Source organism: Chiloscyllium plagiosum, chromosome 6, assembly GCF_004010195.1.
Source record: "Chiloscyllium plagiosum isolate BGI_BamShark_2017 chromosome 6, ASM401019v2, whole genome shotgun sequence".
NCBI lineage: Eukaryota > Metazoa > Chordata > Chondrichthyes > Orectolobiformes > Hemiscylliidae > Chiloscyllium > Chiloscyllium plagiosum.
Genome location: NC_057715.1, coordinates 56,219,367 through 56,246,941, shown reverse-complemented (window position 1 = coordinate 56,246,941; position 27,575 = coordinate 56,219,367). Strand labels below are relative to the sequence as shown.

The following is a 27,575-nucleotide window of genomic DNA, read 5'->3' as shown; positions in this document are numbered from 1 at the left end:
GAAAGGTGGTGAAGAAAAGCTGGTGAGCCTGACATCAGTGGTGGGCAAGTTGTTGGAGGGAATCCTAAGGGACAAGATGTGCATGTATTTGGAAAGGCAAGGACCGATTAAGAATAGTCAGCATGGCTTTGTGTGTGGGAAGTCATGCCTCACAAACTTGATTAAGTTTTTTGAAGAAGTAACAAAGAGGATTGATGAGGACAGAGCAGTAGACGTGATCTATATGGACTTCAGTAAGGCGTCCAACAAGGTTCCTCATGGGAGACTGGTTAGCAAGGTTAGATCACATGGAATACAGGGAGAACTTGCCATGTGGATACAGAACTGGCTCAAAGGTAGAAAACACATGATAGTGGTGGAGGGTTGCTTTTCAGACTGGAGGCCTGTGACCAGTGATGTGCCACAAGGATCGCTGCTGGGTCCACTTTTCGTCATTTGTATAAATGATTTGGATGTGAAAATAGGAGGCATAGTTAGTAAGTTTGCTGAGGACACCAATATTGGAGGTGTAGTGGACAGCAAAGAAGGTTACTTCAGAGTACAATGGGATCTTGATCAAATGGACCAATGGGCTGAGGAAGGGCAAATAATCTTTCAATCATGATTGAGTACAACCAATATGGTGGAATGTTGAATTTAATCAGGGTTTAAGGTTGAACATAGCACACTAGTTACACAGTAAAAATATACCATGGCAAGGGAGAACCTGTTCAGATTAGATAAGGTGGCTGGCACGAATACCATTTTTCATAATTTTCTTCCTCTCAAAGTCTCACATCTTCATAACTTCTCAGACTATACAAGATTAACATGAGTCTACCCTTAAGAGTTACTCTCCACTACTTAATGCACTGAGGCCTCCAAAAGTGCCATACTTCATACCTTTTCTTAGGGATGGAAAACCATGGATATTAGAAAGTCATTTTTGCCCTAGACTATGTACTTGATAATGAAATACACCACAAAGTTTTTTTGTCTAAACATTGGTTGTAAAAACCCATTTTTAATGTTAATTCTGTCATGCCGTGGAAAGGAAAAATAGACAAGGATGAAAATGGTCCTTTGACCCCATGACTTATTTCTATATTAATCTGTCTCTTTTGATCTAGTACTAAATTATAGTTTGGATGAAATCTGAATGCAGCCTGCGTAGAATTGTAGTCCACTGTTCTGGCAACCATTTGTTTCTGAAATTTATTTTCTGTATTTTCAAGTCAATAGTAACCACTGATTGGCAATTATTGCCAACACCTTCAGTAATTCTCCCCATACCAAATCATTTTCAACCAGACCACTTCTTTGTTAACATATTTCTTCCATATTTTTAATTGTTTCATTTGCCAATATAGGAAATTAGCACATAAAGTCAAGTTGTAGGAAAGGGTTTTTTTCATATATTTTCTGATAAAGCCCTGCAGAATCTAACTGCAGCTTTTAAATGTTTTAATGGGAAAGCGGGATTTACTTCAAGTCATTGCACTGATGCTGTAATTTTCATTAAGGCAACAACAACTTGAAAAATTAATACAGTAAATCATCATTTTAAAGTTATTGCTTTTTCTTTAATATTCACTCAGTGTTGCTGGCTTGTCCCTAGTTGCCCTTGAAGAGTTGGTGAGCTGCCTTCTTGAACTGCTGCAGTCCATGAGCTACAGATTTACTCACACTGTCCTTAAGGAGGGAAATCCAGAATTTTGACCCAGACACAGTAAAGGAATGGTGATATATTTCCAAATAAGGATGGTGAGTGGCTTGGAGGGGAATTTGCAGGTGGTGGAGTTCCCATGTGTTTCCCTGTATTGGAACCTTTTCAAATTTAAGTACAAACAGCCTATTCAATACCTCCTTCTTACCAATATTAACACATCAAATATCTGAATTAACCTAATCTTTTACCAAGTCCAGTTTCTTTCTTAATAAAGACAGATGCAAAGTACTCATCTATGAATAACTTCACCATTTTTCATAAATCCCCTTTTTGATCTCCAATCAAACCCACTCATTACATTTTTAATTGACTAATACACATGTAATATAGTCTATTAAATTCTCACCTATATTTATAATGGGCATCTCTTACATCATCTAAGCAGCTCTGCATCTGTTTGCCCTGCAATCCTCCCTCATGATAATGTACCCTGACCAAACCCAAACATTCACTTCTTCAAAATTACAGAATCACATAGATGCAATGGAAGGAGGCCAATTGGTCAGCCCACCAGCTCTTTAAATGAACATCCTGACTTAGTGCCATTCTCCAGTGCTCTCTTCAGCACCCTTCACATTATTTCTATTTAAATCATCTCATGCTTTCTTGAATGTCTCAATTGAACCTGCCTCCACCACCTTTCCAGGCAATGCATTCCAAACATGAATGACTCAACTCGTGAAAAAGATTTTTATCACTCTACACTCACTTTTTTTGCAAATCACTTTGTACCTGTGTATATTTACAAACAGGAACTGTTCTTCCAAAAATCCAAAGGTGTGAATGTTACTTGGTTTGGTCATGGTAAAGTGCAGATTTACAGGGATAGGGTGGTGGTGTCGATCTAGGTGGGATACTCTTCAAAGGGTTGATGCAGACTTGATGGGCCAAAATAGCCTCTGTCTGCACTGTAAGGATTCTCTTATTCTTCCTTTCTACTTTGTCCGGCCCTTCATAATTTTGAAAAAAACAGTATCAGATCTCCTTTCAGTCTTCCTCTCCCCAAGGAGAACTGTCTCAAATTCTCAAAATTATAATCAACCAAAATTTTCTCATCCCTAAAACCATTCCCCGTTTCCCATTAGTCAAGCAATTCTCAGCCAAGGCACATTTCTACTGACCCTTTACTTCCATGAGCAATAGCTTTTCTCTCAGGTCTGGTATTTGGGACTTTACCGAAATCCATTCGAGAAGTCCATGTACACATCAACAGCATCACCTACTTCAAAAATAGAAAATAGGAGCAGCAATAGGTCATTTGGCCCTTTGAGCCTGTTCCATCATTCTTTATGATCATCAATTCAATAACATGTTCCTGCTTTTCCTGTATATCCTCTGATCCCTCGAGCTCAAGTACTATATCCAACTCCTTGAAATGATGCAATGTTTTGGTCTTGATAGCTTTCTGTCGTAGCGAATTCCACAGTGAAGAGATTTGTCTGCACCTCTGTCCTAAATAGTTCATCTCATATTCTTAGATCGTGACCCTGATCTGGTCAACACCTGCCATCAGGATTGTCCTTCCTGCATTTACCCTGTCTAGTTCTGTTAGAATTTTATAGATTCTGTAAAATTCTCCTCTCAATTTTCAGAACTCCAGCAAACAAAATTCAAACTGATTCAGCATCTCCTCACGTCAGTCCTGCCATCCCAGTGATCAGTCTGGCAAACTTTCATTGCATTCCCTCTATAGCAAGAACATTCTTCTCACCAAAACCGCATTCAATATTTCAGGTGTCGTCTCACCAAGAATTTTTATAATTGCAGGAAGGCATCTGCTGCTGTACCCAAATTGAAGGCCAACATACCATTTGTCTTCCTTACCACCTGCTGCATCTGCATGTTTTCTTTCAGTGACTGGTGTATGAGGACATCCAGGTCACGTTAAACATTCTTCTTGTTCAATTCATAGTCAGATAATATTCAGCTTTCCTGTTCTTGCTAACAAAGTGGGTAACCTCGCATTTATCCACATTATACTGCATCTGCTAAGCATTTGCCCACGTACTCAGCTTGCCCAAATCACACTTAAGCATCTCTGCATCTTCCTCACAGCCCATCCTCCCGCCCAACTTTCTGTTATTTGCAAATTTGAAGATATTAGATTTCGTTCCCTCATCCAAATCATCCAATTCTATTTCCAACTATTTCTGTTTCTAGATGCTTCCCACCATTGAATTTAAAGATAACTAACTGAGCAGTGCTGTGACATGGCAGCAAACCCATCTGTTAATTAAACCAAACACCCAGAAAAGCTCACCTCGCCTCAAACTTTTAAAAATGAGTGACAGAACTCCCAAATTTCACTATTTAAAGAAAATAACACTTATTTTTTAACTCTAAAAGTGATCAAACAATTATTCACAACTCTAAGCCCCCCTTTCTCTTAACTGTTTATTAGCTGCTTTCAACTCTATAACAATATACATTTTCAATAAGACACTTATTAAAATTACATCAACTTCATTTCAAAACTACACAGCGGCTGTCGCCTTCAGTGTCTGTTTTCTTCCTGTGTCATTTTCATTTTTTGTACTACCAAAATATTTCCTATGAAAAGGTACCTTTGATAGAGTGGGTTTCCTAATTTCTTGGATCTGTGTTGATGGCAGTTGCTCCGTCCAATTTTCAAAATGCCTGCATTTTTATAACCTCAACATCAGACCAACTCATTGGTTTGATGTTGGCAAAACATTAAATTCAAATTTGCTTAAGTTTTAGTATCTTGGGCCATAATTTAAACTGATTGGTTAAATTGGTATCCATTTCAAAGCCAAATGTTACATATTTTCAATTTTCCAGTACACTCGAAGACTACCATCTAGTCATATCACACAGGTGCCTGTAAGCTCTCTCTTAAAAGTACAGTACATGCATTCAACTTTATAACATCAACCAAAGTGTTGCCTGGTAATCTTTCCTTCTAATTTGAGTAGACCAAATCTGTTCCCACTCCTTTGAGTGAACATTATCCATGAATGAACTGGAACCACAGATCTTGTTAGGAAAGTATACAAGTAAAGTTCATTATAACATGTATGTGAACACAGATAAATCACTCGGACTGACTAAAAATGTAATTATTAGTCAGGATTGTCACTTACATTGTTTTGTAGATTAACATTATACAAGCATTAATTTATCTTATTTTTAATACATCATTTTGTTCTAACCTTCCACCAATCCCTACACAACATGAATTCAGAAATTAACAAACCTTGAAATAAGCTTTACCTTTATATCTTCTACTGGCCAAGATTTCAACATTGTAGCAATGTGGCCTTTGTCGTGAATGGTAATGAACAATCCTCTGGATGAGGGGAAAAACAATATTTTTAAAAATTTCTCAGTTGAAGAGACATAAATAGCCCAGCTCTCCCCAAACCTTTTTAGACTATGAGCCAACTTTAAGTCTTGGAAATTGTTATGGCCCCCAGTGGAGGGAGAAGGAAGGAAAAAGAGAAGAACTATGAGAGCAGGGGTAGGAGGATGGCCATTGCTGCCTCAGTGATCACTATTCCAAAATTTCAGCTTATAACCTCACTGGGATCCCAACACTTACTTTCACAAGCCCTGCAACAGTCAAAGATAATTTGTGTTAAAATATAATTGAATTCCCCCAATTTATTTTATTTGTTTTTCATTGGAACTGCTACAGTGGGAGGCATAAATTGAGGCAACTATCTTTCATGAAGACGACTATTTCTGCTCTTAATGTCCCCCTCTTTTCCCTTTTGTTCACCCAACTAACTGACTTAAAAATGGCATGCTCCCAAAGTCATGCTCTGAATGACTTTTGAACTTGTTCGTCAATCAGCCTATGACAGTTCAACTTAATATCAGTAATCATGATATATAATATATATAAAATGACAAAATGTTCTGAGGTGTTTCATAAAAATATTGTAAAAGAATGTGAAACTGACCCAGGTAAATAGATATTAGGTCAGACAACAAAAAGGAATATATTAAAGGAGGAATACGTAATATGGACACCTGTAATAAGGTCTGCTTTGTCCATCTCTCGCTAGACCATTTCAGAGGTCAAGAGTTACACATAGGCCAGGACAGGTAAGGATGGCAGTGTTGGCAAAATGGCAAAAGACATTTTGAAGATTATGGTTTTTATCTGACAATCAATCATAGTTTCACTAGAGACTAGCTTTTTATTCAAATTCCACCAACTGTATCAGGACAACATTAGCAAGGGCCTCTGGATTACTGGTACAGTGACCACTACACCACTTCCTCCCCACTGTGTAGAGGGTAAAAAGAGAGAGCACAGCCACCACTAGTGGATGTGTTACACAGAAACATAGAAAATTTGAGCAAGTATAGACCATTCAACCTTTTGAGCTTACTCTGCCATTCATTATGATCATGGCTAATATTCCAAATTAATAATCTGTTCTCACTTTTTCCCCATATCCTTTGATCCCTTTAGCCCCAAGCATTATATCCAATTATTTCTCAAAATCATTTTGACTACTTTGTGTGGTAGCCAATTCCATGGGCTCACCACTCTCTTGCTGAAGAAATTTCTCCTCATTCAGTCTTAAATGCTTTATCCCATATCCTTATACTGTGAACCCTGCTTTTGGATTCCCCTGTCATTGAAATATTCTTTCCACACCTACCCTGTCTAGTCCTGTTAGAATGTTATGGGTTTCTCTGAGATCCCTCCTTATTCTTCAGAACTCCAGCAACTAAATCCTAAATGATCCAACCTCTCCTCATACATCAGTCCTGCCGTCCCGAGAATCAGCAAGGTAAACCTTTGCCTCATTCCCTCAACAGCAAGAAACTTCTCTCTCAGATAAGGAAATCAAAACTGCACTCAATATTCCAGGTGCAGTCTCAAGGTCCTATATCGTTGCAGCAAGACCCAATTTCCTGTATTTAAATCCTCTTGCTATGACGGCCAATACGCAATCTGTCTTCTTTACTGCCTGCTGCACCTTCATGCTTACCTTCAATGATTGGTATACGAGGACATCCAGATCACGTTGAACATCAAAACATCAAAAACAACAAATGCTGGAGATCAGTGGGTCAGGCAGCATCCATAGAGAGAGAGAGAAACCTAACATTTCAAGTCGAGACAATTCTTCAATAGAGCTGACATGAAGTGTGGAGGGGGCAGCATTTATGCTATAGTTGGGGAGGGGATTTTGGAGTATAGAGTTCTGGGAAGAAAGGATGTTGATAGTTCAGATTAAGTGATCGGAATGTGAGAATGGCAGAACAATGGTGTGTCTAACTGCCAGACATGAAAGAACACCACTGGAATTGGTGATGGGAGAGACATCATGGTGACAGAGAATGTAAGAAATAAAGCTAAAAGAAAGGGAAAGAATGGGAGCTTGTGTGTAATTTGAAGGTGTTGCATTTAATATTAAGTCCAGAGGTTGTAAAGTGCATCTAAAGATAAGATGTCATTCCTTTAGTTGGTGTTGTCATTCACTGGAGCACCATAGCGTGCCAAAGACAGACAAGTGGACATGCAAGCAGGGCACTGTATTAAAATGATCAGCTATGAGAAGATCAGGGTCATGCTTGCACAGAGATTGGAGGAGGTATAGGTGAAATGCTGCTTCACCTGGAAAGACTGTTTAGACCTTTGGATGGTGAGCTGGGAAGAGGTGAAGGGGCAGGTGTTGGGCCTTCTATAGTTAGTTACACGGGAAGATGCCACAGGAAGGGGTGGGGGGGGGGGGGTGCCTGTCTTGGTAAAGTGTATAACTTGGGGACAGTTTTAAAAGGGTTCTCCCATTTAAGACTGAGTTAGGGACATCTTTTTTTCCTAATGGTGGTGGAATGGAAAGAGAAGAATTGCTACTCAATGGAATTCTCTTCCCCAGGGAGGTGCAAGGCTGAGCTATTGAATACCTTTAAGGCTAAGTTAACTTTTGATCAACAAGGGAGTCAAGGGTTGTGGCTAGACTGGAAATGATGAGGAAATGGTGAGGCCACAATCAAACTACATTTGATTGGATTGAATTACAGAGCAGGCTCAAAAGGGCTGAAAAGCTTATCCCGTTCTTAATTCTTATTAAGTTATACTCTAAAATGTAAAAATTATGAAATTATGTATTCCCGACACACGGTAGTAATGCTATCAAAAGTATCTATCACAGGTGATAAATATTAATGCCATATCGACTTACGAGGTAATTCAAAATTGAGTAAATAAGTCCTATACCAATCCCATAACTGTGAAGTCAGTCCATCAATGTATTTTTTGCTGCTGCTGCTGCTGCTTCTGAATCAGATGCCAGAGAGTGTACTGACCAAGTAAAGAATTTTAAGGATTAATTTCTCTTCCCTGACCTGCTGACTTCCTTCATAAAGATGTGGAGATGCCGGTGTTGAACTGAGTTGGACAAAGTTAAAAATCAAACAACACCAGACTGTAGTCCAACAGGTTTATTTGGAAACACTAGCTTTCAGAGCGCTGCTCCTTCATTAGGTAGCTGTGGAGCAGGATCATAGGATGCAGAATTCATAGCAACAGATCAGTGTCATGCAACTGAAATAATATTTGAACAAACCAAGGTTGCTGTTAAGTTTTTCTTTTAGAATGGGTTGCAGCTTTTGGTTCATTAATACGTAAATCCCAGAAGTCCTTTTAAGTCACATTCTCGAGATAACTTTAAGGTTTTATAAAAAAACAAGACGCCTCAGCTCAATGTATTAAAGGTGTGAGGTTAGAGTTTGTCTGTATCCCAATCTTGAGTCAGGCTGGTTCTATATCCAAAGTAGGAATTTGTAAAATGTTACACAGATTGACTGCTTGCAAGTTCTGTGCTTAACAGCAATCTAGGTGTGTTCAATATATCGTTTCAATTGCATGACACGGTGATCTTTTGCTATAAATTCGATGTCTTACGATCCTGCTCCACAGCTACCTGATAAAAGAGCAATGCTCCGAAAGCTAGTACTTCTAGATAAGCCTGCTGGACTATAAGCTGGTGTACTGCGATTGTTAACTTCCTTAATAATGTTGCTACATCTAGTAACTAGGAGAAAGTGAGGACTGCAGATGCTGGAGAGTCAGAGTCAAAACATGTGACACTGGAAAAGCGTAGCAGGTCAGTCAGCATCCAAGGAGCAGGAGAGTCAACACTTTGGGCATAAGCCGTTCATCAGGAAGCTCCTTCTGCTCTTTGTATGCTACCTGATCTGCTGTGATTTTTCAGCACCACACTTTTCGACTCTTGCTATATCCATTGTAAAACCAAACAAGGAGGTTAAGACTAACTTGTGCTGAATTAGCTGTTCTCAATTAGAAAATTAGGTAGAACAGACAGAGATGAGAAAAGAATTGGAAAGAAGGCAGTGCTTGATGCCATTGCAGTTCTTTGCCAAACAGCTGACTGATGATCACAGTTTAATTCAATGCAAGAATGGTTATTTGGTAAAAATACTGGCTGACACTTCAAAGTGAAAGCATATGATGACAATTAAGTTGTAGAATTATGGGAATTTTAGCAGATTATATCAGAACTACAAATCTGTAAAATCATGCAAAATTACAAACGTGCTGCAGGTTTAACACAAAATGAATATAATAGCATGACTGGCCCACTGCCAAGTTACCATGAAAATATGGCTGAGTTTTGAAGCCAGTGTAGCTAATAAAACTGTTGGAAGAGCTCTTTCTGGGCCTACATTTGAAGGATATACATATGAACATAAGAACATAAAAACTAGGTGCAACAGTAGATCATTCAGCCTCTTGATTCTGCACTGCCATTCAATATGATCATGGCTGATCTCATGTCGGTCTCAACTCAATTTGGAACTGAAATGTCATGGCAGTCTTTAAAAATTACACAGACATTACTTTTTTAGAAAGCTCCCATTCTCTGTTGCACTGGCAAGCATACAGAAACATCAGGCAAGCTTTAAAGTTAATTTACTAAACAAACTAATTTCAACACCTCTCTTAGAACAGGAACAGAAATGTCACTTTGACCATTTTGCAAATCTAACACAGCCTTGGAGATATGGTCTGAGAACTAAGGACTGCACACAACACAAGTCCAAACAAATATAGTTATTATAATGACCTTGTAACTCTGACATTAAGCCAGCATTAGTCATGGGGTGTGGTGCCAGAACAACTCAGCCAGACAGAAATGTCTCAGACTGTGAAGCACTGTCTGAAAACAAAACCATGTTTGTTCGCACAGTATTTATAGGAAGATACAGTAAATTTCTGTAATTTGTAAAATAAAATGCTGCTTCCCAGATGGATGGGTGAAAGCACCAACCTGTGTTGCAGTAAAATAGATTTGCACTAAACATATACTGAAATAGCTGCTCTCAATAGGCATGAGCAGGCCTTCACAAAGCTGGGGGGTCATGAGTCAAAATTTCAGGTCACAAAGGTCAGAGGCGATAGAGTGCCAACCAAGCAGTTTTCTGCAAAGCAGCTTTAAATCCTCGCACTTTGTCACACTACAGTATGGTGTAAACAAAACTACCTCAAGACCTGACTCCACAACAGGCTTTCCACAGTTTTATGAAAAACAATGAATTGCCTCATCACCTTCTCTAACCCACACCTAATAGGGTCCCACCTTACTAGTCTGCCCTCACATTCTCACAGTCCTGACAGAGGGATCATGACAATTTTCCAACCATGAAATGGAGTTTGGTAGGAAAACCAAGGGCAGAAACCAATGCAGTTGTGCTACTGCAACTGGTACCAATGTCCAGACTAGGGTGGCAATTGGACTTAAGATAGGAGAAAAATTAGACCTCACCTACAATGCTCTTCATAGCCAAAAATCTCATTAAGCAATCATGACCTCAATCCCAACACCAAGAATCTTACGATCTTATACTCCACAACCACCTGATGCAGAAGCAGCACTCTGAAAACTAGTACTTCTGAATAAACCTGTTGGACTATAACCTGGTATTGTGCAATTTTTAACTTTGTACACCCCAGTCCAAGACCAGCGTCTCCAAATCATGAACAACAAAAATAACTGTTTAGTTATTGTGCCATAGAGAAATAAAGATAACTAGGGATAAAGTGAAATAGCATGAATTCTGCAATATAAAGATCAGTTTGATAATAGCACATTGCAAACTTAAAAACAAATTTAACTGCGCACACAAAAATTTGCAATGCAACACTAGTAGTGTGAAAAATGCAGAGCAGGAGTCGAGTCAAAGAAAAGACTTGACTTACCGTGGTCTTCTGAAGGCCAGGCCATACTGCTGACATGCCAGACCCACGGTAGGGGTATAAATGATGGGCATAAATTTTTCAATGTTGGAAGTAAGCACTCTATAGAAAAGTTTTTCATTTCGATCCTGCAGGGTCATGAGGATAATATATCTGTTGAGGCAGATGACAACATGCAACATTTTAAAGCTCACCTGATCAAAACTGCCATAAAGATTCAGTAATTCCACCTAGATTTCAACTACAGTTTTAAAATAAATAAAATACATCTTTGATCAATAACTGCATATCCTAAAAGAAGAACAAAGCATAGCTTTCATTAATGAATGTTTTACACATTAAACAAAACACAATTCAATTTGTTCATCTGATGTGGATGTTATTGGTTAGGAATACATCTAATATGCCTAGAGAAGGTGGTGGTAAGCCACCACTTAGGACCACAGCAGTCTGTGAGCTGTTGGTGCACTCACAATGCTGTTAGGATGGGAGTTCTATGATTTTTGACCCTGTGAGATCAACGAAAGGTGATATGGTTCAAGTCAGAATGGTGTGGAGCTTTAAGGGAAATTTGCTATGGCTGTCTTACCTGTTGTCATTTGCCCTCCGTGGTGGTGGAGATTGTGCGTTTGTAAGATGCTAAGATACTCCAGGTGAGCATGCAGTACTCTTGTAGATGGTACACTGTGCATTGGTGGTGGAGGGAGTGAAAGTTGAAGGTGATGGTTGGGAATTAAGTGTCCTGAATGAGATTGACTTCCGAAGTAGGATTGATTTCCTGAGTCATATTGAGTCTTATCACAATATAAATTGTGATCAGCACTGGTCCCAGCACTGATCCCTGTGGAACATGATTTCTCAGTTGCTGCAAGATCCACTTAGTGGCAGAGGTAAAAAAAAAGCATATTTTCTAAAGCAAGATGGACTTTACCAAACAAGTCATGTTTTGGAGATGTCGGTGTTGGACTGGAGTGTACAAAGTTAAAAATCACACAACACGAGGTTATAGTCCAACAGGTTTAATTGGAAGCACACTAGCTTTCGGAGCTTTGGTCCTTCATCAAGTAATGAAGAAGCGACACTCCGAAGGCTAGTGTGCTTCCAATTAAACCTGTTGGACGAGAACCTCGTGTTGTGTGATTTTTAACAAGTCACGCTGTTTAAAATGAAAAGTGCAGCTGCAACATTCTTACAGATATGCCAAAAAGTCAATGGAGGATAGTGTAACTATTGTTTACATTAGGGATTTGGGTGTTTTTAAGCTAACTGTGGGAAGACCATTTACACAACTTGATTAAACTATTTGATTAGCTACAAAAAGCCTACTTGGGAACAAGAAAATTAGCACTTGGAAAAGTGCAAGTATGGGTTATTTTGGATTTTCCCATGCCTAGGTCAAACGAGAACTTTTGAATCATAGATATATAGCACAGAAACAGACCCTTCGACCCAACTCGCCCATGCTAACCAGATATCCTGATAGAAATCTAGGCCCATTTGCCATCATTTGGCCCATGTTCCTCTAAACCATTAGACCATAACAAATAGGAGCAGAAATTAGGCCCATCCAGTCTGCTCCGCCATTCAATCACAGCTGATAAGTTTTTTTCAATCCCATTCTCGCACTTTCTCCCATAACCTTTGATCTCATTGACACCCAAGAAATTATCTGTTTCAAATATATTAAATGACCTGGCCTCCACAGCCTTCTGTGGTAATGAATTCCACAGATTCACCACTCTCTGGCTGAAGAAGTTTCTCCTCATTTCTGTTCTAAACGGTTTTCCCTTTACTCTAAGGCTGTGCCCTCAGGTCCTAGTCTCTCTTGCCAATAGAAACATCTTCTCTGTGTCCACTGTGTTCAGGCCAATCATTATTCAGTAAGTTTCAATTAGATTTCCTCTCATCCTTCGAAACTCTAATCGAGTATAGTCCCAGAGTCCTCAAATATTCCTATGTTAAGCCTGTCATTCCTGGGATCATTCTCGTGAATCTCCTCCATAACCTCTTTAGGGCCAGTACATCCTTGCTGAGGTATGGGGCCCATAATTGCTCGCAATACTCGAAATGTGGTCTGACCAGAGTTTTATAAAACCTCAGAAGTATATCCCTGCTTTTATGTTGTAGTCCTCTTGAGATGAATGACATTGTATTTGCCTTCCTAACTACCGACTCAACCTGTAACTTTACCTTCAGAGAAACCTGGACTAGGACTCCCAAGTCCTTTTGCACTTCAGAAAATAGCTCATGGCTCTATTCTTCCTACCAAAGTGCATGACCACACTTTTCCACATAGTATTCCCTTTGCCACTTCTTTGCCCAAAATCCTTCCTATTCATGTACCCATCCAGAGGTCTTTTAAATGTTCACAACCAATCTTCACAACTTCCTCTGGCAGCTCATTTCATACACATACCACCCTCTGTGTGAAAAAGTTGCCCCTCAGGTCCCTTTTACATCCTTCTGCTCTCACCTTAAACCTATGCCCTCTAGTTCTGGACTCTCCCACCCTGGGACAAAGACCTTGCCTATTTACCCTATTCATGCCGCTCATGATTTCATAAAATCTCTCTAAGGTCACCCCTCAGCTTCTGATTCTCCAGAGAAAATAGCACCAACCTGTTCAGCCTCTCCCTATAGCTCAAATCCTCCAACCCTGGCAACATCTTTGTAAATCTTATCTGAAGCCTTTCAAGTTTCACAACATCCTTCCTAAAGGAGGAAGTATGTCAGTATAAATGTTTGATCTGAACTTCAGCACTGTCAATGCACCTTTAATAATTTTGTTGAAGGCAGGAAATGTGAGTGGATGTAGGAGTGTCACAGTGTCATTGAATACATGAAAGCCGTGCTGAAAACCATATTGGTGTTAGGTGTGCTGACTTAAGCAAAGACATTCAAACTAGCTGATGTCAGCGATATTAGCATTTGGGCAGTTTTATTAGAAGATAATGAGATAGGATTGAATGGCCTGTCAGTTAACTTTCAAAGAAACTGACAATGTCAGTAAAAATATTCCACTGTTCAGAAAGAGGCATTGAGTCTTGTGTTAACTTTACATCATTTTGAGTATTTAAATCAACAATATAGAACAAACTGTTGAAATTTGTATAGAATACAATCCTTCGATTTTCTTCGAAATGGACTTGGGATAAGAATTAGTGACTATTTCAGTGTAGCTGAAATCTCTAACCCTATAATTTGAAAGTTGTCCTTGTTTCTGTGAAAGAAACTGTTAGAGTGGACATTTTATTGATAGCATATTTGAAGGTCACTGAGTAATGTGGTCCCCATGAACGCAAGCAAAAACAAGGTTGCTGTGTAACTCACTGGATACTTAATGCCGATATGTTATTAATGTCAAAGTGACACAGTAGTAAAGTTAAAATGATGCTTGATGAGTAATGAAAATGCTTCTTAAATATACATTTCCCTTCTTCTTTGGGAGGAGGTTTGATGTAAGGTGTGTCGTCCATCTACATTATATCATTTATTTTAGAATTTCGATTTGAACGAATGGCATATGGATTTTGGTCTGTGTCTGTGAAGGGATTTAATGATTAACCTGTAGGTATTGCTGCAGCCTTCCTAAATTTATTTTAAAAAACACAGAGTGAGTGAGTTCTTGGAGACCAACAAGATTTTGTTTTCATTGGGCATGTTTATGAGCAAAGTAAACAGCGTAGTGCAATAGGTTTCAGTTCAGAAGGTTCTAGAAATTGTGCTTACGACTATGGGAAACACCCATAGCTTGAAAAGAAGCTTTTGGATTTCTCTTGGGACTTTATTAAAAGTTCTGACTAATGCAGATTATGAGCAACTATTCTTCCTACTGAATTTAGGACTGTTCATAAATAACTTCTCTCAGTTAGCGAAGTTAGTTGTCAAATTCCAGACCAGAAATCGAAGAGTATGGTGCTAGAAAAGCACAGCCAGTCAGGCAGCATCCAAGGAGCAGGAGAATTGAAGTTTCGGGTTGGTTAAAACTCCGGAAGAGTTATCTGAGGCTGAAAATGTCGATACTCAGCATCTTCCCCGATTCCTCACGCAGCTATCAGATTCTCAAGACCAGGAATTTTAGTCATATTTAAGTCAAATTCTACATGTAAGAGTTATACAGCATAGAAACAGACCCTTTGCTCCAACCTGTCCATGCCAATCATTATCCCAAACTAAACTTGTCCTACTTGCCAGCTTCTGGTCCATATTTCTCCAAACTTTTCCTTTTCATGTACTTATTCAAATGTCTTTTAAACATTGTGATTGTATCCACATTCACCACTTCCTCTGGAAGCTCATTCCACACTTGAACCATCTTCTGAGAGGGAATTATTTCTTGTACTTGAATACAGCAAAGGACTGCTGGTGGAATTAATAGAATTTTAGATTTCTGTATGTTTTGAAATCCTTAAACATGTTAAAATGTATGTAACTTGGTTTATTTTATCAATCTGCATTTCTTGCAGAAATAAGCCTTTACTGCTTAAATCAAATCAGCAGCATTATAAGCACATGTTCCAGTGAAAGACCACCAGAATAAAAAGAACAAAAATACAAAACATGATTCATCAAGCTAAATTCCAGTCTGAGATTTGACTTGTCCAGTAATAACATCAGCTGGGATTATAAGGAGGAGTTTAAGCGTTTCAGCTAATAGAGGCTTATCCTTTGCCTTATTCTGCCACATGGTATGAACAGAAATTTGCACATTGTGTAACCATAGAACTCTTGCTTCCCACCCCTACATACTTTGCTGACATCCTACATTTTCATTTCCAGCGAAAGATTTGGGGCCTGACCAGCTGGTACAGTCTCACGTGACCTCTGACAAGACCATGAATTTCTTGATCTCATACTCTCAGAGACTGACATTGTGCATAATTCAATGGGGAGCTCAGTACTAGGATCAGCATGTGCAGAAGTGGCCTGCAGTAAGGGCAGAGGTAAAAACAGTATGCGCATGCTGGCTCACCACAAAGTGACTCATCTGAAGACTTTGGGGTGGCATACAGTACACCGATGGAAATGCCTATTAACATGCTTAGTGCATTGACAAGGCTGCAATGGGCCTTGACATCAAAAGGAGCACAAATTAATCCAGCTCCAGTTTGACATTGGGCTTCATCAGTGAGCCTAGAGTCCATTCTTTCTTGTATACAAACGTTGATGGACTCAATTGTTGTGTGGATATGACCAATACTTCAGTTTCCATTATAGTACAGACCAAAGCCATTAGAAGCATCACAGCTGTAGTGGAAGCTCAGATTACAGTCCTGAGATCCACACATTGTCATGCTAACCAAGCACAGCACAATGCAGGTTAGACTGCTGCCATCATGGGCACAAATACCATTTTTCAAAGGGGCTTGTAAGGTCTCAGCACAGTCCAGTGAAATCACTACGATTACTGAAAGGCCATCTTTGGGCTGCGGCAATGCCTCGTTTGTGTGTAAATCAGCAACTTCTCTCATGCACCTATTTGTTATGGTTTTATATTCTGAGGTGAAAGCATCCTTGTGTTCACAATTGCCACTTCACCACTGCACCTTTTTAAGCCAGATTGTCTAGGTGACTGCCATCAGTGCTAAGATTGCATAATCCAAAGCTGGACCCTCAAAACCCATGGCATTCTACAAGGCATCAACAGTCAACATCACTGATAGCAAAGCTGTGCAGCAGCCACTGGAGCTGGCAAAGGCATCTGTAGAAATGCTCTTTGAGGACCTTTGGCTAGTATGGCATTCTACTTAAGAGCCCTATTTCCCTTCTCTCTACACTGCTGACTCTGCCTGCTTCGTATGCTCCATACCAAAGTACTGATGCAGCTCAGGAGAAACTCCAACTACAACTGCTATTATTCTCCTGCCTGGCCCTATAAAAGCTAAAGCGTCCTTGGCAGACTGTGCACCACACCTTTGTGAATCCAGAAGTACCTGTTAATTCTTCAAATAACACTACAGTAATACCATTCCCCCCCGCAGTAGGGCAAGTTAAATGAATCTCACCTGGGAGGTGAATCCCTTTAAGTAACATGGATGGGTTGGGCTGCTAATTCAGTTGAATGCATGTTTAGCTGGGTGAACTTAAAGAGTGAGAGTCAACAGAACCAGAGTGCAGGGAAGTCAAAGTTTGTAGCCTTTAACTTGAAAATGCTTAAGTATCAACAAAAATAAAACAAATCCCCTTTTTATGTATAACTGTGTCTGTTCAATTAAAATGTGTTTTATAACAATTACCTACTTGTCAAGATCATTAGTTTTGGTCTCGTAGCTCTTAAGGACACGGAGAACTTGAACATCTTGGGTTAAAAAACATGGTGGGAGCAGACCATGAATTCCAAGTTGTAGTCGTTCTTCAAGAGTAAATGCCATACCCTGAAAAACAGAAGCATCCTTAATAGAACTGTACTTTCCTTGTGTCACAGCCTGCACCAACAAAGTGTCCTTACCTGGAGAAGCTGATCACTTCACAACAATATTTAAATCTGGCTCCCATGGTGCAGTTGAGAGTCAAATGCAAATCTAGCAGTTGCTGGTGAGGTTTCACATTGCTCCAGCAATGAAATGGAGGGAGGCCCCGCCAGCAAATAAATGCCTTTCAGGGCAATCTCCTTGTCACAAGAGCAGCAGAAGTACTCTCCCATGCCCCTCAGAGAAGTTGCCTTTCCTACTGATCACATGTCTTCAGAACCATAACTGGATTACTGTTTCATCCTCACCAACATGTCATGGAAATTGGTTGGACCTGTTGAAACAGCCCTTCCCCCCCACCTAAACCCCTAACCACAAGCCTGTACCGGATGACAGGCACACTTGCTTCTCCGGCTCCATTCATTCCCTCCCTCCCTCTTATCAGACTCCGAATCCACCCTCAACAGCAAGCTTCAATCTTGCCCAGCCCCTATCCTTAATTGGCAAACTTTGTCAAATGCATGATAGTTTAATGACAGCTAGTTCCCAGAATTTGACATAGGAGTTTTACACATCTTCATGAAGCACATTACACAGAATAAATCTTCGACAAATACGTACTTTCTAATTACCAGGGTTCAGTGGTGAATTTTAAAAATGGAGATCTTTCAAAAATCTAGTCAAATTTTGCATTGAGCTAAATTTTAAATTTAACTTGTAAATGCTTTCTAGACACAACTGGATAATTAGTTAATCAGATGGTGGGTTAGAACAGATTATCTTAACAGCAGGCACTGATTGAGGCCTTTGGAATTTCATTTTGTTTGAAAATAGGTCATTTTACTTTGGATAAGGTAAGAAGCACAAAATCCAGATTTGCAGTCGAGCACTCAACAGAGTTTTGGAGAGTAAGGGAAAAGGTGCATTTAAACAAGATAAATAGAGAGGGGAAGATAACCTAAGAGTTATGATCTAAAATAGCTAAGAAGATAATCAGTTAGTTGCTGAGTTGTAAATTTTTTTTCTCCAATTTAGGGTTGTAGTTTAAACTAGGGCTAGGCAAATGCAAGTCCTGTATTACATAATTAAACTACTTGATATAACTATAAATAATCAATGATTAAAAATTGCTATTAATAAAAGAAACAACTAATGCTACTCGAACATTTGGCACAATACATTAGATCTCTGAAAATTGCATGACACAGATATATTTGCTGCTTCAGCCTCATTCTTTCCCACCCTCCCTTTCATCAGGCTCTGAATCCACCCCCAAAACCAAGCCTCAATCTTGCCCTCCCCCTTTCCTTGTAGATTGGACAAGTTATTGATGTCCAGGGGAAAAACAAACAATTTTAAACATTCTTAGCAATGAATGCACTGATCACACTGGTCCTCCATTTTGACCATTTATAAAGACAAATTGGGCCAGTACAGTTGATTCTGTTATAACGCGCATTTCTTCAATATGAATAGGATAGAACACGAATGTAGAATTTAGATTATCTGTAGAACACAAACTTTCCTTAGCTGTATTGGCTCTAATGTGATTTCAGCCTCATTTAAACTAATGGTGCTGCTATTAGGTGATTTTCTTATAACATGGCATTGCATTGGAATGGAACTATCGTGTTATATCAGAACTGACTACGTCACTCAAGTTTTACAGGTTTTTCCTTCTGGCTGGTGAGTCTGTCCAGAGCAAACACATCGCCGTCATGTGTCCATCTTGAATCTGTCCAACTTAGTGTCATTGAACTCAAGTGCTGGAAGGAGAGACTCCCAATATACAATGGAGGAGGTGACAGTTTTATCTGGAATATAGTCATATGTGGAGGAAAAGAGAAGCTCAGGAAAGTGTGTGTGTGACTGATGAGGAGCAGAATAACAGATTTCACAGACATTGAGATGATGATCTTCCTGACACTGGTCCTATTCAAACGCTAGAATGTATTGATGAGGCAGGGAGAAAGAATGCAGGGAGTAAAACCATAACGCATACAGTCATCATTTATCAGAGGCTGTTTTGCCACGATGAGAGCACCAAGAGTAGAAATGCGGTCATTATAGAGGATGATAATTAGAGGGTTTGATAGCAGAATCTATAGTCAAAAATGAATATCCCAAAGGTGTGATGCCAACCTAGTGCTAAGGTCAGCTGGGGACAAATCTGGAAAAGAGGGAAGGGAGTAAATCTAGTTGCCATAGGCCACGTTGGAACAAATAACATTGAAGGGAACAGGAAGGAAGATCAGCTAAAAAAAAAGTACCACAAGTTAGGCTCTAAATTAAAATGAACCTTGAGGATAATTATTCCTGGTTTAATTCCTGAACCAAATGCATATTAGTATAGGAAGAAACAGATCAGGAGAAGTAAAAGTTGGGTGAAGGGCTGGTGTTAGGAAATGAAGTTTCTTTTCACAGAACACTCAGACTAGTTCTGCAATAGGAAGGAGCTATATCATTGGGATAAAAGATCCACCTGGTGGCTAAGTGTGAGCAATGCTGCCTTGCAGTGCCAGAGACATGGGTTCAATTCCAGTCTTGGCTGGCTATTGGAGTTTGCACATTCTCTGTGTCCGTGTGGGTTTCTGCTGGATACTCTTGTTTTGTGGGCGGCACGGTGGCACAGTGGTTAGCACTGCTGCCTCACAGCGCCAGAGAGTGTGGACTTGTTGGGCCGAAGGGCCTGTTTCCACACTGTAATGTAATGTAATCTAATCTAATCTAAACCAGGATGAGTCTTGTGTCCTGCCACGAAGGGTGTAGAGGGGGGTGGCAAAGGTTTCAACTAGGAAGATGGGAACGGGTCAAGAAATCTAAGCAGCCTTAATATTAACAAAGACAGCAGCAAGTAAAAAGGGAGGATATTTTTGGCAAGGGAATACTGAGAGTTATATCATATGAGTCTATAAAGATGGTTAAATATGACATGGGATGAAATCCTCTCAAACATGGGTTAACATCTGAACAGTAATGTGCACAGAATACGTAATACAATAAAAAGGTACTGGAAGCAATCATCCATCATGAAGAACTAGACATTGTCGGGAGTACTGAGATCTGGTTCCAAAAACCTTTGTGGAGAATGAAGTTGAGAAGTGAGTTCGCTGCACTTATTAGGAATAAAAAATAATGGTAGGAAATAAAGGACACATATCACTTCAGTAAATATACAATCCAACTATCAATATAGCTAGAGGTTAAAGATTATGAAGGATCAATCACCCTAAATGATGTTAAAATTCACAACACCAGGTTATATCCAACAGGTTTAATTGTAAGCACTAGATTTCAGAGCGCTGCTCCTTCATCAGGTGGTTGTGGAGTACACAATTGTAAGACACACAATTTATTGTAAAAGTTTACAGTGTGATGTAACTGAAATTATACATTGAAAAGTACCTTGACTGTTAAGTATCTCATCTGTTAGAATGACCATGTTAGTTTCACTTCTTCCATATGTAAATCACAAAATTTATTTTGAAAGTTACATTCTCAGGTTAACTTTAACGCCAATTGTTAAAGGTGCTTCCATTTAAACCTGTTGGACTATAACCTGGTGTTGTATGATTTTTAACTTTGTACACCCCAGTCCAAAACTGGCATCTCCAAATCATGACAAATAGATGTAGCATACAGACCACTTAGTAGTGGAAGGAAGATGAAAGGATTATTCTTCGTTTTTCACAGATGTGGGTGTTGCTGGCTAGTCCAGCATTTATTGCACATCCCCAATTTCCCACTGAATTGAGCGATTGCCAAGCCACTTCAGGAGGACAACCAGTGTTATAGAAGTCACATGTAGTCCAGCCCAGCTAATAACGACAGATTTCCTTCCCTAAAGGACAGTAGTTGAACAGTTGGTTGAAGAACTTTTACAAGAGTCAATGACAGTTTCACAATCACTACTACTGATGGATGGCTTTCAATTCCAGATTTGATTCATATCCCCACAGCAGTAGCTTGAACCCTGTGGACCACTCTAATATTAAATATGCAGACATAATACAGACGTGTGTGCAAAAAGTGAAGAATAATTGGATTTGGGTAAACGGAATAAGAAGTCGAGGCTCCTACAACTTGCATAGAACTTTTTCCTAACTTAATATTTAAGAATCCAAACAAGGGTCAATTTACGATTGGATCTAGTGATGCAGAATCAACCAGGTCAGATAACGGAAATAAATGTCAGCGAACACATAGGCATTGGTCACCATAATCTCATGAGCTTTATGATCAGAGAAAAATATACGTACGATTAACAGATTTGAGAAAAGCTGATTATGAGCAATTGAGAACACAATTTAGGGATAATAAAACGGATAATAATATTAACAAACAAAGATATGAAACTACATAGGAACCATTTAAAATGACATGCAAATACAGGGAAGATATATTTTGTTAAAAACAATATTTGGACTCCACAGCCATTGAACAACCCTGCAGTGGACAATGCAGAATTGCATTCCAGCAATAGCACCAGGCAGACCTAACAATGAGGTGTCAACCTGGTGAAACTACCAAACAGGATTACTTCCATGTCAAACAGCATAAAAGCAAGTGATAGATAGAGCTAAGCTCGCAACCAACAGATCAGATCTAAGCTCTGCAGTCCTACCATATCTAATTGTGAATGGTGGTGGCCGATTTAACAACTCTCAAATTTACCCATCCTTAAATGATGGAAGAGCTCAACACATCAGTGCAAACGATAAAGCTGAAGCATTTGCAGCATTCTTCAGCCAGAAGCATCACAACTACCAGTCTTCAGCCAATTTGATTCATTCCATGTGATATCAAGAATGTTTGGAGACACTGGATCGTGCAAAGCTATAGGTCTTGACAACATTCCAGCAATAGTCCTGAAGAGTTGTGTTCCAGAATTTGCGGCTCCCCTAGTCAAGTTCTTTCAGTATAGTTACAAAACTGGCGTCTACCCAACCATGTGGAAAATTACCCAGAAAGATGTCCTGTACACAAAAAGCAGGACAAATCAAATCTGACCAATTACCATCCCATCAGTCTTCTCGCAATCATCAGTAAACTGACGAAAAGTGTCATCACCTTTCAAGCAGCACCTGCTCAGCAATAACCTCCCTCATTGACACCCAGTTTGGGTTCCACCAGGGCCACTCAGCTCCTAACCTCATTATAGTCTTGGTTCAACTATGGAAAAAAAACAGCTGAATTCCAGAGGATAGGTGAGAGTGACAGTCCACGACATGAAGGCTGCAATTGACTCTGGCATCAAGGAGCATGAGCAAACTGGAAACAAAGGGTATCAGGGCACAATCTACCTGCTGGTTGGAGTCATCTCAGATCTAGAACATTTCTGCAAGAATTCCTCAGTGTAGTGCCTTTGGTTCAACCATCTTCAGCTACTTCATTAATGACTTTTCCTCCATCATCATGTCACAAGTGTGACTGTTCACTGACAATTGCACCATGTTCGACACCATTTGCAACTCCTCAGATACAGAAGTGGACCATGTTGAAATGCAACAAAGTATAAATAATATCCAGAGGTTGACAAGTGGCAAGTAACATTGATGCCATTCAAATGCCAGGCAATGACCATTATCAATAAGAGTCAACTTAACCACCGTTCCTTGATATTCAATTATATTACTATCATTAAAATCCCCACTATCAATATCCTTGAGGTTACCATTGACCAGAAACTCAATTGGATCCACCACATAAACACAGAGGGTATGAGAGCAGGTCAGAGGCTACGAATACTGCGGCAAGTAACTCACCTCCTGATTCTCCAAAGCCAGTCCAAGATCTACAAGACACAAGTCAGGAGTGTAATGGAATACTGGATGGGTGCACCTCTAACAACACTCAGGAAGTTTTACACCATCCAGGACAAAATAGCCTGCATGATTGATACCATAGCCACAAACATCCACTCCCTCCACCACTGACACTCAGTACAGCAGTGTGTACTACCTACAAGATGCACTGGAATTGCATGGAAACACCATCACCTGCAATTCTCTTCCAAGCCACTCACCATCCTGACTTGTACATATATTATTGTTGCTTCACTGTCACGGAGTCAAAGTCCTGGAATTCGCTCCCTAACCACATTGTGGGTCAATCCATACCACATGGACTGTAGCAGTTCAATGAGGCAACTCACTACCACCTTCTGAAGGGCAATGAGGGTAACAGTCCAAAGATGTGCAGATCAGGTGGACTGGCCATGCTAAACTACTCTGTAGTGTCCAGGGATGTGTAGGCTAGGTGGATTAACCATGGTAAACACAGGGTTATGTGGGTAGAGTGGGGAGTGTGGGTCTGGATGGGATGCTCTTTTGGAGGGTCGGTGTAGACTCGATGGAACAAAACGGTCTCTGTTTGCACTGTACGAATACGGTGAGTTGAACTAGGCATGGGCAGGAAATGCTGGTCAGCCAGCAATACCCATGTCCGACAAACAAATAAAAAACTTCAGATAAGAACAGAGGGTAGGAACAAGGCAGACATGAAGCATACAGATACCCGAGGGATGCATGATCAGAAAAAATGCTAAGAAATTAGGATTGCCATTTAAAAACAAATATAAATGAAAAATAATTAGGAAATGAAATGAAATGACCAAGGAACATAAAACAAAATGGTAAAACATTTTACAGGTACATCAAGAAAAGGAGGAAGGCTGGAGTTGGGGATAGGACCATCAAGGAATAAACAAAATTATACCACAGGCTATGATAGAGAGATGGCAAAGTATGAACCAGATATAAAAAGGGAAACATGAGGACATGTCTGTTTAAACAACTACACTTAAATACTAAAAAGGAAGAGCACTGAATAAACTAAAATGATAAAAGCCCAGCTGTGGATAGATTACATTGATGTATACTGAAAGAATATGGAGAGGAGGTAGCAAAGGCATTACTATCATTTAAAACTAGTTGGGGGTGGGGGGGTGAAAGAGTGCCATACGGCTGACGTATTCAATGTAATTTCTCTGTCTAAAGAGTGCAAACAGAAGAATATTTCCAGGTAATTACAGCCCATTGGAAACTTCGGACGAATAGAGAGGTTACTTACTAGTCTAAATCTTAGTGGAGGAACAAAGGGATCACCACAAGGTAGCAAGGCAATAAACAAAAGCAAAACAAACATTAGACTTTATTTGTAAGAGGGACAGAATTGAAAAATAGGGAGGTTGGTGCTAAATCTATCCTGAGCCTTGGTTACAGTATGGAGTGCAGGTTTTGATTGCTTATATTATAACATGAAATCAAGAGGCAATACAGAGAAATTTACAAGAATGATACTAGAAATTGTAAATATATGTTATCAACATGTTACATCTCTTTTCCATTCGGGGAGAAAAGGATTGACAGGAGGTCAAAAATTTTTTTTCACTAACTTTGAGATTTTCTTGAGGGCTATTTTTGGCTTTCGGTGGCTACTTTTTGGTTTTTGATCGTTCTCACTGAGTTGATACTGTCACACAATAATAATACATTCTGTATTCATGTTAATATATGGAATATTCAGAATGAGGAGAATTCACCAATAACCTCTAATTATTTATTCTCTATTGAATTTAAAGCTCCAACAAACAAGGAAAGCATTACATTTCATAGACACCACAATATTTCAAATAGTACAAGACAACAGGCATAAGCTGTTTTTCTCCCTTAAGGTAATTGATACATACTTCTACACTCAAAAAGCCATCACATCTTCCAGAGTCAGTGAGGTCACAGTAACACTTTGCCAAAGTTGGAATATTTAAACCAGGCATTTAGAACTTTATTTACAACTCAGAGCTTAATTTTTAATGTTTAAATCTGAAATTAATAAGAGTATTCACTACAGATGAATCCACTATATTATTTCCAAGTATGGAACTGCCTCAAATTTAGACTAAAGATTCCACATGCATTTGCAAGAAAATCATTACTTCTGAGATTACAAGTTTTCTTAGCTTACAATCAGCTGAATATTAATCCTTTGTTGAGGGGTTTAAAATTCTCTCTCCTTTGCAGTGTCTCTCTCTCTCATCCACATTACATAACCTCCCTCTCCACCAAAACCTTTCATAATGTCTCCTTCTCCTTCCAGCCTCCTTTGCAGCCCACTCTTATCCTATTGCCTCCCATCACCTTCAGCCTCCTTCTCCTTCCCCAAATACCTCTCTCCAACCTGAACTTGCCCTCCCAGGTAGACACTCCTATCCCACTTCACGAAGGCAATAATCCTGGATCCAGCATGACTCCCATCAGCCTTGAGAAAAAGGGCCCTCCTGGCCTCAGCAAAAGGCAGCACCTCTCTCCCCACTAGTAGCTCTTGTTTCTCATCCTAATGGCTGCCCTCCAGTCACAGGCAGCTCTTCTCTAAAGTTTAGGACTGATAATACAGTAATGAATCTATTACCAGCAAGCCTACGAGAAAACCAGCCTGTGATTGGAAGAACTGCTCCTTACCATTTCTGACACTACTTATTGGCATGACTTTCCTTGGCTTGGTTACCGCTATGAGTGGATTTTCTGAGGCATTCTGGGGTCTTCCACGGGCAGATTGACCTCCTACACTCATATTATCGACATTGTAGAGGCCTTAAAGAGGTCTTAAAAATTATGAAAACGTTATTACAGAGTGGATAAAGGGAGAAAGTTTACTTCCTCTTCTAATGGCAAAGCATAATCGTAGGTTGTCAATATATGACAGTCACCATAAAATCCCACAGGGAATTCAAAAGAAACTTCTTTAAACAAAGATTGCAGAGCTCTCTAGAACAGGGAAGCAAATAGCTGAGATGCATTTACAGGGAAGTTAGACATGTATTTGAGGGAACAGGTGAGGATCTGAAACCTGAATACAGGCTGAGGTAATTACTTGTTGTCAGGAACAACTACTTTACAGATGCTCTTAATAACTTAGGTGACAACAAGATGGCTTCTAGATGCAAATAACATGAAAAATGGCTTCTAGGCTGCAAAACTGACAATTCTGCTAAAGCTGCATAAAACGGCTTTAAAGTTACTAACTGCTAATTCTGCTATAGCTGCATAATTGACTGCTTCAATAGAGATTAGCAGACATTGCTCCCTTTACAGCATAGAAATAACTAGACTAGATAAGACATTACAGGCCATCCTAACTGACCTTTAGATGCAGGTGCAATGGCTTGGTTAGTGAGATAAGGGTGGCCTGAGTGTTGGAAAACAAAATTGGTTCCCAGGAACTATCATCAGACCAAGTAACTATCAAATAAAGCAGTATCGTGTATTGACTGGTAATTGTTTGAATGTACTATGCGATCACGGTCTGTACCCTTCTTTAAGTATAAAAATGTCTTTGTTTTAAGCCATGTACACAGCTCTTCTGAGGTACACAAGTGTATGTATAACCTCTGTTTCTGGACGCTCTGTGCCTGGCCATATGAAGTCTTAAGAGCTAGACCGATTGCTAATGTTTATTGACCGATCGTGGGACCGAGAGATCCCGCCGGGGGTTCAGATCTTCACAGGGAGAAGATGGTTAAGACTATAGTTTTAGATGAGAAAAGATAAGCTGGGAAGAGGCTCAGCTGCAGTACAAGTAGACTGGTAGGTTATTAATCTAGCTGTTTGCCTGATGGAAATAGTAGAAATGCTAAAGAGGTCAATTTGGCAGGACATTCTCCCAGCGACTGGCATTTCTGGCACATTTTTCTATAAATATTGAAGGCAGCACTTTTTACGATCATTATTAATGAAGAGGATTGTTCAAATATTAGGTGATATAACACCATAAAATTGTTTCTAGCCACAATAAATGGAAGAGGATTTTGGATACTCCAAAGCGGAGAATGGGAAAGAAATAGCAGCTGGAAGAGCTACTCCTTTTCGGAGGTATTTTCAGCGTTGGAGCAGATTTCCTCGAATTTTTGGAGCAGTAATTACTGTTTAATAAGCTGTTTCATGGTTTTGGAACTTTTGGAAAATAAATCAAAACAACAGCATTTTCAAAAAGGAAGACGACTGAGAAGAGCATAAAGACAGTTGAATTATATTTAAGAGGGAAATCAAGAAGGCAAAAAGGGGACATGAGATATCTTTGGCAAATAGGGTTAAGGGGAATCCAAAGGTATTCTACAAATACATTAAGGACAAAAGGTAACTAGAGAGAGAATAGGGTTTCTCAATGATCTGCAAGGCCACCGAGGTGTGGAACAGCAGGTGATGGAGGAGATGCTGAGTTTTTTGCATCAGTTTTTACTGTGGAGAAGGATATGGTA

The 27,575-nt window shown here is 39.6% G+C and overlaps 1 protein-coding gene and 1 long non-coding RNA gene across 2 annotated transcripts in view; both read right to left on the bottom strand.

Annotated features, from left to right (window-relative positions):
• The window catches only part of LOC122550600 (NADP-dependent malic enzyme-like), a 166,014-nt gene that overhangs the window by 81,936 nt on the left and 56,503 nt on the right, over positions 1-27,575 (bottom strand). The window contains exons 3-5 of the mRNA XM_043691568.1: positions 17,151-17,284; positions 10,914-11,063; positions 4,943-5,018 (exon numbers count right to left, since the gene is read on the bottom strand). Coding sequence (XP_043547503.1) covers positions 4,943-5,018; positions 10,914-11,063; positions 17,151-17,284 — 360 coding nt within the window. The remainder of the gene's footprint in view (positions 1-4,942; positions 5,019-10,913; positions 11,064-17,150; positions 17,285-27,575) is intronic.
• On the bottom strand, positions 7,954-10,573 carry LOC122550601. The gene is made up of 2 exons (XR_006311893.1): positions 10,480-10,573; positions 7,954-7,994 (listed from the first exon to the last, which is right to left on the bottom strand). It is a non-coding gene; the product is annotated as an uncharacterized LOC122550601 (long non-coding RNA).